Genomic DNA, 16,267 nt, shown 5'->3' with positions numbered 1-16,267 from the left:
AATATGAATCAATCAAATCAGCCTATAATTATCAGTAAACCACTAACTGGTCTAGTATGGTCTTTTTTATTTCTATTCAATAATAAATCTAGAGCATGTATTTTGTGTTTACATAGTCAGTATGAGCAATCTGTAAAACAAGGCTGCAGGATCTTTTCTTCATCTTATTCAGTGCCACCCATACAGACTGGTACTGTACACACGTGATGGCTGATTTATAAAAGGTGTATTAATGTGTATCATCAGCAGCTAATTTTAGGTTGTGAGATATTTTTTTAGCTTTCACACTTTTCTTTGTGAAATAATTCCCAAACTTGAATATCTTCAGGCAGTTGCCACCCATCCATTTCTTCTGCTCTGAGGTTATACATTCTTATATATAAATATATATAATAAATATATATATTTATTTTTTTATATATATATATATATATATATATTTATTTATATATATATATATATATATATATATATATAATCTGAGGGTATAAATTCTTGCTACTTACCCCCTCTTTCTGATTTGCACAAAAGAGTGACTCACATCACCCAACACCTGTTCTTTGCACTTATCAACACCTGATTGTAGAGCAGCACAGTGACTCCAGTAGGCATGTTGAGCTGTATTGATTTTTCATGTTAGAACGAGTTCCTCAGGAATTAAGTTAGTTTATTGCCCGATACAGTACATGACAACCTCCGTCTTTAATTCCCAAAGTGGCCAAATATTGATTTGTATTAAAATACATTCTCTTTACAAATACAAGCAGTCAAAATGTCTCAGCATAAATAAAGTAAAACTTTATTTATACAGTACTTTTTCAAATATGGTTACAAAATGCTTTGCAATAAAGAAAATACATTACATTAAATTAGATTCATTTGACAGATGCTTTTGTCCAAAGTAAAGTTCATTTAACTTCCCTAGCAGCAAGTGCGAGAAGCGCCAACGATTCTAAGACCATCCGTCATAAGATACAGATATACATGTCCAGATATATGTGCAATTGCAAAAATGTATTTTAAAAAAACAGCATAAAAGGTGTTCATGCTTAGTTCTGAGGAGTGTTTACTGATGTGATGCTGTCTTTCACATAGGGCTTTTGTCTTTGTTTAGTTTTTGTGGTGTGGCCCTGTTTGCGTTTTCACACCTGAATGCATCTTGTCCAGAATGCTCCCAAACACTCTTGTCAGCCCCTGTCGGCTGTGTGCCCAAGTGATTGCTGTAATCTCTCTGATTCAGCCGAAGCCGAATGAGAAATGGGTAGGTGGTGACATTGATCCATGGCCGCATCTACTGTATTTGCACCCCACCTCTTCCTCAGAAAACATTCAGGCAGGAGTACACTTTGGTGAAATGTCACTCTCGTCACTGGACTGACCACAGACACACACATACAGTACACACAACACTAATTGTACAGTGTGAGTGCAGAGAAGAAATCCAGAACTTAGCAATCTAAATGTTGATCTAGGAATTCTTTGCTTATTACACTTAATTTCGCATGTTGGCACAGTTTGAAGTGTCGACATGTGAAGACTTGAAGACTGCTAACAGTTTGTATAGTGTATGAAGTGCTGCAAGAGTAAAAGTGAAGACTGTGGTAAAATAAAATTAAAGTTTATGGTTATGGTATGGTCTGGTTTAGGGTTTAAGTCACATCTGACAACATGCAGTTTCTCTTCAGAAAATAGTGCCTCATGAAAAACCACAATCAGCATAAACTAACTTACTATCAGAGCATGTGAGCTATCTTTGAACAGCCAATGTTACTAGTTTGGTGCCATACAGTTCAGTATCTAATAGTATCTTCTGATAAAACCTTAGCATCAACTACTGTATGTTGCCATGTGTTCAATGTAGGTCCATCTTCAAAGATTTGCTCTTGTAGTGCGTGTCGACAACAGGACATCTTATTCAAATATTTTGTTTAGAATTCATGCAAACATAAAAAAAAAATTTTAAGAAAGAAAGTCTTGTAGTCCAGTGTTAATCTTACGATTGTGTCACTTTAAAAACAACAACATTGTAATCCAAATTAACATTTATTTTAAAATGTATTTACTGTTAACTCTTCTGGGCCAATCTGTGTTTTTGAATGACATAACAATGATGTTACAAGAGTGTGCTTGTGTCTATTTTTTTACTTAAGGCCTCAGCAGTCTGTGTTAGACAAATTGTATATCCTCCAAAGTTAAGTCTTTTTATTACCAAATTACCTCATTCTGTTTCCCCGGACATTGTTTCTGTGCTAAGATGTGGAGGGACAGCACCACACCAAGGGAATTTTGTAATAAAAAGGCTGTGACTTTGGAAGACATTCACTTGATTTGAATAACTCAGAGTGCTGAAGCCTCATATTAGCTTTAGCAAGGACTGTGAGTTACGGCCCTCATCCCTTTTTTCACTTTGAAATTGCTTTAAAAAGGGATCTCCTTAGGGCCAGTATGGACAATAGGAATGATTACATTCAGCAAAACCTGTTAATGTCAATATGCACACCTGACTATTGTTTTAGGACAGACTTACAGTATCCTACAGTAGAGCAGGAGGTTCTGTCAGCAGATTCTCAGATCTCGTAGTAAACAGACATTCATCTCACTGGACAGCTGCTGTCCGCTGCTTGGTCTGAGTGAGTGAATTGGAGAAAACAGGCTCTCCTTCTCCTTTCTCTCAGCCACTAATAAGACAATGTAAACATAGCAAAACAAATACAAAAGTGCTCTACACTTAATTAAATCGACTGTCTCATAAATTTTTTAAATTAATTTAGTTTGTCTCCAGTTAGTTTATCAAATTCGGTAGTCTCCCTCTTTCTGAAACTGTTTCTTGATAATGGCGTTTGCATGCAGATTTGTGCATGACTGTTAGCAAGTCAGTGACAATCCTCTGTGGCAGCCATAGTGTCGCAGAATTTGGGCAACTGTAATGTACTGTATGTAAAGAGGACGGTGATAGTATTGTCTAGAAAGTTATGCTTTACATTAGTAGCTTTGAGAAATTAAAATAAACCAAATGCGGTACAGTGCACAGGAGACTAGTGCCATTCGCCATGGATGAGCACGTGTTTTTATCACTATCATCTAACAGCTGGCAGAGCTCGTATTTCAATGATTGAGCGAATGAATGTCCACGAGTAAACAGGAATGGATCTTGCTTGCAGTTGTTCAGGACTTGTGCACCACATGTACCCATAAACATGTAAAACTGTGAGCGACTAGATTATTCCCAATTAAGTAGGGTTACATATTCCAGATTTGTTGTGAATGTGTAATACCGGCCTACTAAGTCTTCACTTACTAAGACTAAGACACAATCACACGGACAGCTCTATAATGTACAGTATATGATGCAATCTAATACTAAATCTCTGCAATAAATTGTAGCATTTGGAAGCTTATTATATAAAGTTTTGTTGACAATATGACATGTTTCAACCATTAGAAACATTTCTCAATATAACACACATTATACAAATGGCCCTAGAGTTTACTGAATGCATCTCACATTGACTTGTTGTCAAAAGAAACATATATGATTTATAATAATATATATATTAGAAACCTATAAGCTTCACAAAGATTTTATTTCTCGGCCTTTCATCTTTTTACAAAAAACGCCCTGCAACTTAAGAAAACACATGCAAATTGACAAAAACACAAGCAAATTAAGAAAACAACTTCATTAATTTGACAACACGTGCAGCATTCAGCAAACGCTCTGCAAATACACACAACACAACCAAATACATAAACTCGCTGCAAATATAGAAATGATGCAAAAAGAAAAGCACACAAACCCCGAAAACAAATGCAACAAAAAAATGCTGCATCCAGATTACACAACGGAAGTTCTCCAGGCTTCTAGAGGGAGCAGCTAAGTGGAACAGCTTGATTTTCAACCCCACGGGGAGGGAGGGAGGGGGGGGAGGAGAGAGAGAGAGAGAGAGAGAGAGAGAGAGAGAGAGAGAGAATGTTGCACATGTGTTGTCAAATTAATGAAGATGTTTTCTTAATTTGCTTGTGTTTTGTCTATTTGCATGTGTTTTCTTAAGTTGCAGGGCGTTTGCCCCTTTCGGCCACTGTAGTAATTGCCTTCATTTGGAATACTTCTAAGATCTGTGTGAGTCTTCACTGTTAGCTCACCTGTTCTGTTTCGGTTTGAGCCTCACCTGGCGTTTTCACTGGCCGTCGATGCTGCCTAAGTCCTCATCCACAATGTGGGCCGGTAGGACATACATCTTGTTTGTCTGTGCCTGGCTCTTTCTACTGTCTGTTCACTTGCTAGTGACAGGTTTGCTTTAGTACTCTGCCATTGACCTGCTCTGGCTGCGCTGTCACCTTCACCTCCACCTTCACCCGGATATATCCTTCCAGCCCCGTCAGAGATACATCCACCGAGGGTCCCGCCGGAAATTCCACCACAACAGCTCAACAGCAATAAAGTCCATCTGGTCCAGCTCTCGTCACCCTCATTTACAGTGAAACTCACTCTCTCCATCTCTAAAATACCACGCCTTATTTCATTTTGGAATATAAAGAATATCAACCCACTCCTCAATATCCACTCCTCCTGCCTCCCTGACACTCACAATCTATCCACCCCCAATGATCTGGTCTCTCATTACAACACTGGACTCCATAATATTCTTAATTCCCTTACTCCGTTAAAAACCAGATCTATTTCTTTTTCCTTCTCAGCCCCTTGATTCACCCCCCATCTTCGTCTCATGAAAGCCAAAGGCCGGCAACTTGAATGTCTTCATAGAAAAAAAAAAAAAAAAAACTGGTCTCACTAGTCACAAAGCAATGTACAATAACCACATCTTACGTTATAAGGACTCCATTGCTAGCACCAAAACCCACTACTACTCCAGTATAATCACTGCCAATAAAGGAAACACCAAGTCACTGTTTTCCCTACTTAACAATATCACCCAACCCCAGGACTTTCTCCCCCCCTCACTTGTATGCAACCTCCTTCTGCAACTCCATTATGTCCTTTTTCACTGAAAAAATCAAGAACATCCACCAGCACCTTGGATCAATCCCTCACCTCAGCATCTCAGCTGACTTTCACCATCCTATATCCAATCTAACCTGTATGAACAGTTCCAGTCTGGTTTCCGCCCACTCCATAGCACTGAAACAGCACTTATCAAAATCACCAATGACCTCCTTATGGCAGCTGATTCTGAACTCCTCACCATCCTCATCCTCCTCGACCTGAGTGCAGCCTTTGATACCATCTGTCACACCACCCTCCTCAACAGGCTATCTTCCATCGGCATCACCCACACTCCGTTAGACTGGTTCACATCTTACCAGTCTGGCCGCAATCAGTTCATTCAACTCAAGTCTTTTAAATCCATTCCCTCCTCCGTCACTTCAGGTGTACCCCAGGGCTCTGTCCTGGGGCCCCTACTCTTCATAATTTATCTCCTTTCCCTCGGCAATATCTTCCGCAAATTTAACATTCACTTGCACTGTTATGCTGATGACACCCAGCTCTGCCTCTCCACCAAATCCTCGTCCACTCTCCCGCCACCTCCCTTACTGATTGCATCTCTGAAATTAAAACCTGTTTCACCCAAAACTTCCTCAAATTAAACAGTAATAAAACTAAGGTTCTCCTCATTGGCACCAAATCCACTATATCTAAAACCGACAGTTTTTCTCTCACTATTGATAACTCCTCCGTTTCACCCTCCCCCCAGGTTGCCAGCACACTATCCTTTCAACCCCACATCAATAACATTACCCGGTCTGCCTACTTCCACCTACGAAACATCAATTGCCTCAGCTCCTCCCTTACCCCCCACACTGCCGCCATCCTTGTCCACAGTCTCGTGACTTCCCATCTGGATTACTGTAACTCTCTCTTCTTCTGCCTCCCTCACAAATCCCTCCATAAACCTTAACTGGTCCAGAATTCAGCTGCCCGCATCATAACTTGAACCCCCTCCATCCACCACATCACTCCTGTCCTCCAACAGCTCCACTGGCTCCCGGTCCAGTTCCGTATCCAATTCAGAGTCCTCCTGTTTACATTCAAGGCCATCCACAACCTCGCCCCCCCATATTTGTCTGATCTCCTCCAGCGTCCCACTCCCTCAGATCCTCTTCCCCCATACACCTGTCTGTCCCCTCCGCCCATCTCGCCACCATGGGGAGCAGAGCATTCAGTCGCTCTGCTCCCCGTCTCTGGAATTCATTACCACCCCAACTTAGAAACATCGATTCATTCCCCCATTTCAAATTGCAACTCAAAAGACAAAACAAAACTGCCTATTCCACTTGATGTCAATTGCTCTGCCTCTTTCTGTTGTTGTTGTTGTTGTTGTTGTTATTGTTGTTGTATTCTTAATTTTTTCCTGTTTTTAAATGTCTTATGTATCCCTGTACGGTGTCTTTGAGTGCTGAGAAAGGCGGCTTTAAATAAAACATATTATTATTATTACTACTGATTTATGCACACACACATGAAAACAGCCTTGCTCCTATTAATACCTTGGAGTACACCTCGACGACAGGCTAGGGTGGGCGGGAAACACAGAGGCCCTCTACAAGAAAGGCTCAGAGGCGTCAATGTTTTGGAACAGGATGCTTATTCTACCAGTCCGTGGTGGGTTAGCGCAATCTTCTATACTGCTGTGTGCTGGGGACAGAGCATGAGGGCGAGAGATGCTAACAAGCTAGTTAGGAAGGCCAGCTCAGTGATGGGAGGAGGACTTGAGCTGGACCCTCTGGAAGTGATGACAGAGAAGAGGATGCTGTCCAAGTTGGTTAGCATCCCGAACAACGTCCCCCAGCCCCTCCATGGCATGCTAGTTGAGAAGAGGAGCTTCTTCAGCCAAAGAGTCTTACCCCCAAGGTGTTCCACCAAGTGGCACAGGAGGTCATTCCTACCAGTAGCCATCAAACGTTTTAACTCATCCACACTATGTCGCAGAATGGACATCAGTGGACTGGGAGGCTGCTTAGGTCCTTCTGGACTCACTTACTGTAACTGGACTCACTATTACATTCTTTGAGTCTCGCATTGCCAGACCTTTCTCCAAAGCGCTGCAGAGGAGGGTCTGGCTAGCCTACACAGCATTCCCGGATGAGTGAAAAACGAGCTTTGGTTTATTGGCATTTCTTCAAACCAATCACAATCGACCTGGGCAGCGCTAAGTGCCAGACGGAGCCACAGTGCCACTGCAAAATAGCCTCAGGAAGGAACTTGTTTTGGTGGAACGTGTACGTTCAAAAGTTGTCGTGCAACAGAAAACTCAGATTGGACAGACAGTCTAGCTAGCTGTCTGGATTTCCTCTGCAGAGATCTGAGGAGCAGTTAACCATAGTCCTCATTAATCGACCGGAAGGACATCTGGCGGAATTTCCGGCAGCACCGGAGCAATCCCGGAAGTGGATGTCATGGATATACAGGTGCTGGCCATATAATTAGAATATCATGAACAAGTTGATTTATTTCAGTAATTCCATTCAAAAAGTGAAACTTGTATAATGTATACATTCATTCCACACAGACTGATATTTCAAGTGTTTATTTCTTTTAATTTTGATGATTATAACTGACAACTGATGAAAACCCCAAATTCAGTATCTCAGAAAATTAGAATATTGTGACAAGGTTCAATATTGAAGACACCTGGTGCCACACTCTAATCAGCTAATTAACTCAAAACCCCTGCAAAGGCCTTTAAATGGTCTCTCAGTCTAGTTCTGTAGGCTACACAATCATGGGGAAGACTGCTGACTTGACAGCTGTCCAAAAAGACGACCATTGACACCTTGCACAAGGAGGGCAAGACACAAAAGGTCATTGCTAAAGAGGCTGGCTGTTCACAGAGCTCTGTGTCCAAGCACATTAATAGAGAGGTGAAGGAAAAAGATGTGGTAGAAAAAAAGTGTACAAGCAATAGGGATAACCGCACCCTGGAGAGGATTGTGAAACAAAACCCATTAAAAAATGTGGGGGAGATTCACAAAGAGTGGACTGCAGCTGGAGTCAGTGCTTCAAGAACCACCACGCACAGACGTATGCAAGACATGGGTTTCAGCTGTCGCATTCCTTGTGTCAAGCCACTCCTGAACAAGACACAGCGTCAGAAGCGTCTCGCCTGGGCTAAAGATAAAAAGGACTGGACTGCTGCTGAGTGGTCCAAAGTTCTGTTCTCTGATGAAAGTACATTTTAGTACAGTCTAGTCTAGAGTCTAGAGGAAGAGAGGAGAGGCACAGAATCCACGTTGCTTGAAGTCCAGTGTAAAGTTTCCGCAGTCAGTGATGGTTTGGGGTGCCATGTCATCTGCTGGTGTTGGTCCACTGTGTTTTCTGAGGTCCAGGGTCAATGCAGCCGTCTACCAGGAAGTTTTAGAGCACTTCATGCTTCCTGCTGCTAACCAACTTTATGGAGATGCAGATTTCATTTTCCAACAGGACTTGGCACCTGCACACAGTGCCAAAGCTACCAGTACCTGGTTTAAGGACCATGGTATCCCTTTTCTTAATTGGCCAACAAACTCGCCTGACCTTAACCCTATAGAAAATCTATGGGGTATTGTGAAGAGGAAGATGCGATACGCCAGACCCAACAATGCAGAAGAGCTGAAGGCCACTATCAGAGCAACCTGGGCTCTCATAACACCTGAGCAGTGCCACAGACTGATCGACTCCATGCCACGCCGCATTGCTGCAGTAATTCAGGCAAAAGGAGCCCCAACTAAGTATTGAGTGCTGTACATGCTCATACTTTTCATGTTCATACTTTTCAGTTGGCCAACATTTCTAAAAAATCCTTTTTTTGTATTGGTCTTAAGTAATATTCTAATTTTCTGAGATACTGAATTTGGGGTTTTCATTAGTTGTCAGTTCTAATCATCAAAATTAAAAGAAATGAACACTTGAAATATATTAGTCTGTGTGGAATGAATGTATACATTATACAAGTTTCACTTTTTGAATGGAATTACTGAAATTAATCAACTTTTTCATGATATTCTAATTCTATGACCAGCACCTGTAGACTACATTCTCTGTAACTCTAGCAAAGTACAATAGGCCTAAATCTTTTCTACATTTGTGCATTTTGTGTGCATCCTGTCTGCACAATGTATGCATGCACATGTTCAAAGGGCATGCTTTTTTTTTTTACTTTTTAATTGAACTTATATTAGTACTTTGTTTTGGTATTTGATTCCTTTGCACTATTCTTTGTTCAATGTGGTTTCATTCATGGACTGCTGCTGTGACATGAATCTCTCTTCGGGGATAAATAAAGTATCTACATGCTCCACTGCTCCAGTGATTAAATGGTGTGCGATAGTCAACAGGATTTTCCGTAATCGTTGCTCATCACAGCGAAAAGCCCTGCCAGCTCAGGAAGACCCAGCTGAACACACACATACTGTATCTGGTCCAAAACCAAAACATTGTTTCACTTTGGATGGAGAGATTGATGCATATATTTTACTTGTTGAAGTAATACTACCCGAGTAAGAGTTACATTTGAAATGAATACTCTCCACTTGCTTCCCAGTAGAAGGGTTTTAGTGCTATCTGGGAAGCTTATGTTTTTTTGAGGGGAGCTCAGCTGTCCTGGTTCCCATGTAATTTAGCCATGATCTTCTCATCTCTGGGTTTGTGCAGCACAATGTAAAACAACGCTAAAAAGCAGTAAGTTCATGCTGGCATCCTTAATGTTTGTGTATGTAGGCCCATCTACAGATCTGCAGATACTGTTTGTTCTGCTGCTGGAGAGTGCATCGACGTGCAGGAAATGACAAATTCCAGCTTGCATGTTTTTACAGTGACAGTATGTAAAACATTCGTATGTGAAGGTGTCAAATTAAAAATGTATTCAACTTACTTACCATCTACCTGGTCATTTTGTCTATCACTGGAGCATGTTAATTGATCTCTGTGGTTAAACAAATATTAAACCTAGATGCACACTGTTTTCTTTCAGCCTTCTTTGTACAGTAGTTAGAGCTTAAATGCACTGAAGTTTTGTGTTCTCAACAACTTGCTGCTCACATTTTGCTCAAATTTCAACTTTTTTTAAATAAACGCCATCTGATCTCTCAAAATGTTTGAGATCTACGATGCAACAAAAAAGAAATCCTTTTGCTGTATCTTTTACATAATTTGAAATAGTTATGTATATTTGCTGTAAGCTATAGTTAATTTGTTGAAAAAGATGTAGAGGTGGCCGGGTCGGTTCAGTGGGTAGAGTAGGTGCACATATACTGGTAGGTTTATGCCTCGACGCATAGGTCCAGGGTGAGAATCCGATCTCTGACGATTTCCTGCATGTCTTCCCCCTCTGTCTCCTCTTTCTCACCTAGCTGTCTTGTCAAAAATTAAAGGCGGAAAAGCCAAAAAAATTATCTTTAAAAAAAAAAAGATGTAGAGAACCCAACAGAGAGCACACCGCTACACGTTGAGGCAAGATGCATCACTACAATTTACTGGTGGAAACCTTGATATTGTAATGTGTTTCTAATATCAGAAATATAACATCTTTCATTAAAATGCTGTTTAATATTCTACCAAAACAAAGTATCAAAACGTACTATAGAACTTATTCAAAACATAACTTAAGTGATAGGTTCAACAAAAACTTAACATTATATGTATGGTTAGTATTTATTGCAGGGCTGGTTTTGCATCAAATAGATACAGGTGTTTCTATTTTTCTGTTAACTCACTTTACATTTGTAAAAGATGAGTGACTTTCATTGCAACAAACCAAATTGTTAGCCATGGCAGTTAGACATCATGAATATGTAGATCCTAGCTCTGCTTCTGCAATGCACCTCTCCTCAAATCTCTTCCTTTTTCCCATTCTGACTCTGTGTTGATGCAGCAGAGTAATGCTGCACCCTTTTATTCATACAAATTATTACTATAGAGAATTGAGACAGAGATTTGGCTATAGTCACAGTTCAAATCAGATACCTATTGAAATAATCAGGCTATGAATATGTATTAGAATCAGAAATAAAAACCCAATTGTTTGAGAAAATTTTAAATATGAAATGTAACTACAGTAGGTGTAGCCCTTGTCAGGGTGATCAAAAAACACTGTAATACTACTTGTATTTAAAGTGGCCATATTATGCTCATTTTCAGGTTCATAATTGTATTTTGAGGTTGTACCAAAATAGGTATCAATGGTTTAATTTTCAAAAAACACCATATTTTTGTTGTACTGCACATTGCTGCAGCTCCTCTTTTCACCCTGTGTTCAGGTCTCTGTTTTTGCTACAGAGTGAGACCTCACACTGCTGTAACATCTTTGTTGGCAGTCACACATGCGCAGTAGCTAGGTAAGATCGCATCCTCTAGCTAGCTGTTTGTTTCTACAACTTCAGAAGTACAAGGCAGGATTAGCCGGGAGACTTCTTCTAAACGAGGGCACACTTCCAACTTTGTGTGGAATACCTGCAGAATAGGGACATGTAAGTAGTTCTTTTGTAGATTATGGTGAACTAGTGTATGTTGTAGCAGTGTTTTGCCATTCAGGACGAGCTAGCATGCTAACACTAACGAGTTTTGGTTAGTGACGTAAAAAGCCCTGCTGATTTTGAACAGCTCACCCGGAGAAACCTGTATCTCACTCAAAACAGCATGGATGTTTTTTTTTCCAAGTTTGTATGTGTGTGGAAGCACCAGAGACACAAAATAACACCCTGAATCCCAGAAAAAGTGTTTTTTTTCATAATATGGGCACTTTAAGGTAGGCCTACTTGCTGAGGTGGACAGTGCACAGAATTGTTTATTAAATCCTGGACTCACAGATGTTACTGACTTATTCGCTGTTGGGTGGACAGATTGTTCAGCTAGCCAATGGATTTAACTGCTTTCAAACATTTTATTTAATGTGTGGCGGAGTTTTGGCACTTACCATACTCGACATGCAGTTAGCCTGTCTCTGCTCTGTAAATGGCTTTCACACAGTGTGCTAAAATTCATAGATAATGCTATTCGTATTTCTCCCCTATTTGATTTGCATATGAATGAATATACTAAGTGCCAGACTGCTTAATGACCACAATACATTTGTTTGTTGTTTTTTTTTAAAAGGAAAAAACTGTCACCATCCTCATTTCTTTTCACATTTTATGCTTAAAATGATTTCAGGGAATCTGGGAATTATAGCAGTATTACACTTGCTCACCATTGCAGAGACCAGGGTTCAGTCCCCTGCAGCCATGCCTCTGTGCTTTAACGAACCCATTTGGCAGCGCACGTGGAAACTGGCAAAGGACCATGTTCTGGTCACTGCTGCTCTCTGAGCTGTTATAGCTATATATGTTTTTATGGTAATACAGCATTCTATTTTCCTGGTTTTAAGGTAACAATAATATCCAACCTGCCACTACTCTTTCTGTCTCTTTTGTGTCCATTTACAATAATTACTAATACAAATTATTCAAATTACATTCACAGATTCTCTGAAAGCCTACACTTCACTTTTCTCTCTCTTCGTCTAATCTCCTGTTACTTCCTTTCCTGTAGTCTCGGGAGCCTCTGGCGCTGTGTGACCTGAAAGCAGAAGTATCCCCGAGGATCTCGGCCGAGGACTTAATCGACCTCTGTGAGCTGTCGTTGGCTGGGCCCACCAAAAGGACCAAAGCCGGCAGGCCAAAAATCATTGCTGTCGACATCCGCAGTGTAGAGGAGTATCCTTACCAATTCTCTGTAGCTAGGAAATTTACCTGCCAGTCCCATAAAAGTCTCTATAATGGTGGCATTTTAACATTCAGATACATTGCACAATCTTTCTCTGCTGAGGCACATCAGGAAGCCGTGCACACAGACTTGATGTTGTTTGAACAATCTTGGATTGTGTCCAACAAAGCAAAGACAACACATGTAAGATAAGGTTGTTTTGAGCAGAATTTACTTCAGCAAACCTGCTCCAACTTAAACCTTTCTGTTACTTTGCTCTATAAATCTTGCATTCTACACTTTAACCTATGGAAGCCCTGAGATGCAAGTGAGGAAAAAAATTCAGGTGATCCATGATCTAAACTCTTTTTCTCCTATGTTTATACTTATACTTCAGAACAGGTGGAAAAACGGTTTGGTTTGGTGGACTTTGGTACACTGGAAGGCTAAGTAAAAAGCTGGCTGTCAGGGTGGACGGAGAAGGAGATGCAACATTCATAGTGTTGCACTCCGTTGTACACATTACAAGTGACAGAAAAAAGTTTGTGTAAGAAATTAAAAAAGAGAGCTGAAGAGAAAAGACAGCATCTTTACCAATCTTTTTTGTAGCTCTGCACAAATTTACAATATAATTTGCTTTTGCATATGGGTAGTTTTAATTTATTACTAGGAATATAGTGGCCCAGAAAACCCTGCCTGTAGAAAATGCAAAGGACCCGAAGGAGTAATTCTCACCCTACAGATCAGTGGAATGGTAATTGTGTAAAGGGGGTTAAAGAGCTATTTATCAATAAGGATTAGTTGATAGAGCAAGGATTTTGAAATGGCAAGTCCTTTTAGCCAATGGAGCCTCCTGATAGCTGGAGGCTCCTCAGGCTAACCCACATGAACAAAAGGGATTTGACAACTTTCACAGGATTTAGTAACCCTTTGTCACCTTTATTGTGATCTTAGGCAAAGCTCTGTTGTGGGTGTCTGCAGTCACAAAAAGTGGATTATATTAAGACCTCTGTGGGGTTAATCAGGACAATCTCGATTTAGATGTCTAGGTACCTGGTGGTTTTTCTCTGCTGTAAAACAACTGGCATGTGCTTCTTGTAATTCAAAGGTTTAATGTACTACAATGGAATTTGTCAGCTCGTGGATTATACACTGCATTATGTAACATACTGACTCTATATGTTCTTGTGGCAGCTGATATGATTTAGTGAACATAGTCATTTGAGCGAGAAAGAAGCACCACTTGTCTTAAGATATGTAGTAATAATGTCAATACACCAACCTCATTTTTCTCAAGAGTTATTATTCCATTACATACCACTCTGGGGTTGTTCACTGTCCCTGTGCTGATACTTTGTTTTTCCAGAAAATCCCTCACTAAGACCCACTCTTTTCTTTTCTCATATCTCTTATTCGTCCTGCTCCTTCCCTCCCTTCAGTTAAGAGAAAGTTTTTTCCGCACAGCTATCTTGAAGCTTTTCTTACATATTTTTTGTATTGGACGTCGGCCTGATAAGCAGTATAAGAAGTTCTCTAATTAGGGTATAATTTAATCAATCAATCAATTAAACTTTATTTATAGAGCACTTTTCATACATGTAAAATGTAGCACAAAGTGCTTTACAGTTAAAAGCAATTGACCCCCCATCCCCCATCACATAAATGCATCCCCAGACACCCACAGACACACACACACACCGCCAAAATCCACACACACCATCTCATACACAATAAAACTAACATGTGACTGAGCACGGAAAAGCTAAGTTAAAAAGATGGGTCTTGAGCCTGCTCTTAAAAATCTGAACATTCTCTTCAGCCCTGAGGCCCTCCGGCAGGCTGTTCCACAGATGGGGGCCGTAGTACTGGAACGACACCTCTCTGTGAGTATGTGTCCAAACCGTGGGAATAATCAAAAGGCCAGTACTGGAGGACCTCAGGGTCCGCGAAGGCTCATAGGGTAAAAGCAGTTCCAAAAGATAAGAAGGCCCAAGACCATTAAGAGATTTAAAAACCAGTAAAAGAACTATAAAATCGATCCTGAAACACACGGGGAGCCAATGCACTGATTTTAAAACCGGCGTAATGTGTGCCTGCCTTCTGGTCCTCGTCAGCACACGAGTGGCTGAGTTCTGTAACAGCTGGAGAGGGGAGATACTCTTTTTGGGGAGACCAGAAAGCAGGGCATTACAGTAGTCAATGCGACTGGTGACAAAAGCATGCATCAGCGTCTCCGTGTTGGCCCGAGAGAGAATAGGGCGGACTCTGCTATATTTTTGAGGTGATAAAAACCTATTTTAGTTGTGTATTTAATATGTGGGATAAACCCAAGCTCAGAGTCAAAAATGACGCCCAGGTTTTTCACTTGTGATGACGGATTTAAGGAAAATTCCAGCAGTTTGGTTTGGGGTTTCTTTCTCTGAACCTCAGGACCGATGATCAAAACTGACTTGATATTGTTTAATACTGTCTATTGTATCCATGTTGCCCAAGGATATTATCGTTACTTATAACTGTATGGAGAAAAACAAAACAAGATTCACCTCTTTCTTTGGCCTTGGTCCCAGGCAGGTGCCGTACCTGTTTAAAGCTGTGCTCCTTAACCTCACCACCTCCAGCTTCAGCAGAGGCCACATTTCAGGCAGCATCAACATTCCCTTCAGCACAGCGTTCAGCCCTGATGGTGAGCTGGTGCAGTGTCCTACATCAGGAATCCTCCAGAACTACAGAGGACGTGTCATTGTGATCATTAGCCACCCCATGAAAAGTGCTGCTATGGTGAGAAAGCACACATACACACACCAGACTGATACAAAACACAGGACTTTCACCAAAGCGAGCCAGGATCGCGTCCCGCGTGTGGTGTTTATCAACCGTTAAAATAAAGCCTTCTCCAATGTTCTTTTCCTAAACCCAACCGTTTATTGTTTTCCTAAGCGTGTGAAGTCAGTCACCATCGTGTTTTTGTCGTTTTTTTGTGTTACTAAAGCCTTTCCCAATGTTCTTTCCCTTTTTACACGCGTGTGACATTGTTCTTGCAATAGCACGGCACTTACTCGCAATAACGCCAAGTGGTGTGTATGTTTACATCCGCTGTATACAGCGTAGACATACACGCGGATAGCTCAAAATGCGTACAGATGACACGCCATTTGGCTTTAGGAAAATGGCGTGTATGTTTACGCAAAGTCACGATGCCACGTTGCGCACGCACACACACACACACACACACACACAGTTTTATTTTGCCAGGAATTTCTAAAGCAGTGTTGGTTTAGGAATCATCCTGATCCTTTCACAACATTTCAACATTTTCATGTGAAATTACTCACCAACACTATCACAACTCAGTGTTTCACAATCCACACGTACCATAATTACCAAGACAACTATTCCACTTTCACCATCAACACCCAGTAGCTTTCACCAATGTTTTTAGTAATATATTTTCTGTTTTTGAAATTATTTTACAACAATGAATTTTTCCGGTCACAAGACACAAACAGGAGAGACAGGATTTTATAGTTAGCGCCACCAAGGAGGTCATGTTTTCGGCTCGGTTTGTCTGTTTGTTTGTTTGTCAGCAGGATT

At 40.8% G+C, this 16,267-nt stretch overlaps 1 protein-coding gene across 1 annotated transcript in view; it reads left to right on the top strand.

The window, feature by feature from the left end:
• tbck (TBC1 domain containing kinase) overlaps window positions 1–16,267 on the top strand; it is a 51,475-nt gene that overhangs the window by 28,370 nt on the left and 6,838 nt on the right. Inside the window, exons 24-25 of the mRNA XM_078261637.1 lie at window positions 12,524–12,687; window positions 15,295–15,454. Of these exons, the coding sequence (XP_078117763.1) occupies window positions 12,524–12,687; window positions 15,295–15,454 (324 nt within the window). The remainder of the gene's footprint in view (window positions 1–12,523; window positions 12,688–15,294; window positions 15,455–16,267) is intronic.

The sequence above is a fragment of the Sander vitreus genome, chromosome 2, assembly GCF_031162955.1.
Source record: "Sander vitreus isolate 19-12246 chromosome 2, sanVit1, whole genome shotgun sequence".
NCBI lineage: Eukaryota > Metazoa > Chordata > Actinopteri > Perciformes > Percidae > Sander > Sander vitreus.
This window is presented reverse-complemented; position numbering and strand designations above follow the sequence as displayed.